The sequence below is a fragment of the Papilio xuthus genome, unplaced genomic scaffold (genome assembly GCF_000836235.2).
Source record: "Papilio xuthus unplaced genomic scaffold, Pxut_1.1 DF825928.1, whole genome shotgun sequence".
In the NCBI taxonomy this organism is placed as follows: Eukaryota; Metazoa; Arthropoda; class Insecta; order Lepidoptera; family Papilionidae; genus Papilio; species Papilio xuthus.
Window position 1 is genome coordinate 8,768,106 of NW_013532721.1, and position 2,922 is coordinate 8,771,027.

Here is a 2,922-nt window from a genome sequence, read left to right on the forward strand (position 1 = left end):
AAAAAAAAAAGAATATAATATTGATTATTATTATATATTAGATAAAGATTCTTTCTACATGTGCGCTGGGCCGCTCGCCCACAGCTCCACGGTCGTCCGTTTCCTCCGCTCCCGGGCGCGGGCGAGCTCTTCCGGGGCCGGAAGGTCGCCCCGGGCTATCTGCTCAGCCCGCACCCAGTAGCCTTCGGCCAACACCGCCGCCTCTATCTCCCAGGAGGGAGTGCCGGTCAGAAGGCAGGCTGCAGCATGGCATACCGTTCGGTAGGCCCGGCATATTCGCGTCGCGATCCGTCCGCGACGCGTCTAAGGCATCTGCCCATACTGTAGCGCCTCTAAAATAACGCTCCAGGGCAAGGTGTTGAACGCGTTCGCGATGTCCAAGGACACCGCGAGTACCACCTCACCCTAGGCGACGGCAGCCTCAGCTATCCCCTTCACCCTCTTCAGGGCATGTATGGTCGACCGACCGCTCCTAAAGTCATACTGGTTTGCATTTAGGTTTGGGCCCGCTGTCGCCAAATGCCTCTGCAGCCGGTTGACGATGACCTTCTCGGAGATTTTGGCCGCTTCATCCAATAGGATGATCGGCCTGTATCCCGCAGGGGATTCCGGCGGACGGCCCTCCTTCCTTAATAGGACCAGAGTACCCTCCTTCCAGTGCAAGAGAAAGCGGCCTTGAGCCAGACACTCATTCAGGAGTGCGACCACTTCTTCCTCATAGGCGTCCGCGGCCAACACCCAGGCGCGGCCCGGTATCCAATCTGGGCCCGGAGCCGTCCGCTTGGCGCGGAGCCGACGGATCGCAACCCCGAATTCGCCAGCGGTGATGGGAGGAATATCCTCGGCGGTGTCATGGCTACCCGGCACTCTGAAAGGTGGCGTATACGTCCCCCTACACGGAAAAAGGGCATCCACACTCTCCTGCACCAGCTGTGGCTGGAGGCTCTGCATCAGAGCCGGAGCCCGTTGCCTCAGCTTCCCGCGAACCAGAAGGTAGAGGCGGCCCCACGGATCCTGGTTGAGGGAGTCCAGCATCTGCTCTCGCGCCCTATCCTTCGATTCGCGGATTGCCCGGCTCAGGGCTAACCTCGCGTCTTTGTACGCAGTCCTCAGCCTGGCCTCTTCGAGCGGATCCCTATGGCGCCTCATCCGGTATCTTAGGTGCCGTCGCCTTTCGGATACGCACGCTGCTCGCAGCTCCGCGATCTCTGCCGTCCACCAGAACACCTGTCTTTTTCTTGGTGGAAGCCCTTGCCGCGGCATCGCCACATCACGCACTCGAGTTAGAGATGCGCGCAACGCGACGGCCCTCTGATCGACGTCGGGTGAGCTGACTACTGGTGACCACGTCTCCACCTGAGCAGCTTCCTTGAGCAGGTCCGCATTGATCCGCCTCACCACCCATATTGCGATGGGGCAACTCGGGTCCCTGATGGTCTGGAACCGTAGGAGCCTCCGACACGGTGATGCGGATGTAATGGTGGTCTGACAGCGTTTCTGTCCCTTCCATTACATCCCATCTGAGCACTCGGTTCACCGTCGCCGGGCTTGCGAATGTCAGGTCCACGATTGAGTTGCCCTGTGGGCGGACGCAAGTGGGTTTCGAGCCGCGGTTTATGAGGCAAAGCCCCGTGGTTACGGCCCACTCCTCGAGTACTGCGCCCCGAAGTGTCGTGATTGAGTCTCCCCAGGCGGAGCTTCTCGCGTTGAAGTCGCCCATGACCAGCACAGCACCGGAACGACCCCCGCGTATAAGAGCTCCGACCTGGTCGAGCAGATGCTCGAACTCGGCGAGACTTTTGCTCGGGGCGCAGTAGACGCCTAAAACCAGGGTACCTCCCACATTGGCACCAACGTACCCCCGGCCCTTTCGCACCCCATCAATTGACAAGGCACTCGAGGACCGGGGCAGGATCAGGGCCACCACGTCTTCCTCGTCACCCGCCCACTCCTCCCTATTGGGGATGAAGTATGGCTCAGACACAACGGCGATTTACGACGCCAGCTCAGCCATGCTCTGAAGGAGCAGGTCCTGAGCCCGCGCGCAGTCATTTATGTTAGCCTGTAGAAGTTGAAGGGCCATTTCTAATCGTAACTTCTTCCGTCTCCATAGCTATGGCTATTGGCGCCTGGTGTGCTGGTAATGGCCGTGTGGGCAACCCTCGTGTGATCTTCGGGGCCGGAGCGGAGCAACCCTTTCCTCCTAACCTATGGTCAGCCTTCTTGTTCGCCGCAGCGCAGATGGTGCAATGCGGACTGGATGTGCACTGTTTAAATTTGTGACCATCCACACCGCAGCGGAAGCACTGATAGCTACGGTAAATTTCCGCGTTACATTGCGCCCTGACATGTCCTCGCTGGGGACACCGGTAGCAACGCAATGGCTTAGGCTGGAGCAGCTTGACGCTTACGGTTACCCATGACATGGTCAAGCTACCCGCTTCGCCGTTGCAACTGGGCACTCTATCCATGCGTGCCCCACGCCGAACCTGTCTTGGACCACGCCTGTGCACCGCAGAATTTCTTTGGTGCAGCCCCCTGCTTCGGCCACTGCAGTCAAGACCTCATCGACGGTTGCTGAGTCATCCAGCCCCGAGACTTTGACCTCCGAGGTCTTGGCCGGTCTGGAAACGCGGACCAATTCTACATCAAAGATCTGGGTTAGCCTTTCGGCTAACGCGTCGGCCTGTTGCCCGTTACCCTCGCCCAGAACTTCGAATCTGCGCGCCCCGGTGGCACAGACTCGGAAACGCACGCCAGTTGTGATGCCTATCTCCTGCAGTTGTATCCTGGCCTTTGCCTCCTTAATCACCGCGTCGTACGTGAGACCCTTTTCTATCCCGGCCTATGTTATAGCTACGACCACGGCAGCAATATATATATATATTTTTTTTTTTTTTTTAGGTTAGGTTTTTTTTTTTT

At 58.3% G+C, this 2,922-nt stretch overlaps 1 protein-coding gene across 1 annotated transcript in view; it reads left to right on the forward strand.

Moving 5' to 3' along the window:
• The first annotated feature begins 2,115 nt into the window (after window positions 1-2,115).
• LOC106125111 (solute carrier family 35 member E1 homolog) overlaps window positions 2,116-2,922 on the forward strand; it is a 3,383-nt gene continuing 2,576 nt past the window's right edge. Inside the window, exon 1 of the mRNA XM_013322192.1 lies at window positions 2,116-2,213. Coding sequence (XP_013177646.1) covers window positions 2,116-2,213 — 98 coding nt within the window. The remainder of the gene's footprint in view (window positions 2,214-2,922) is intronic.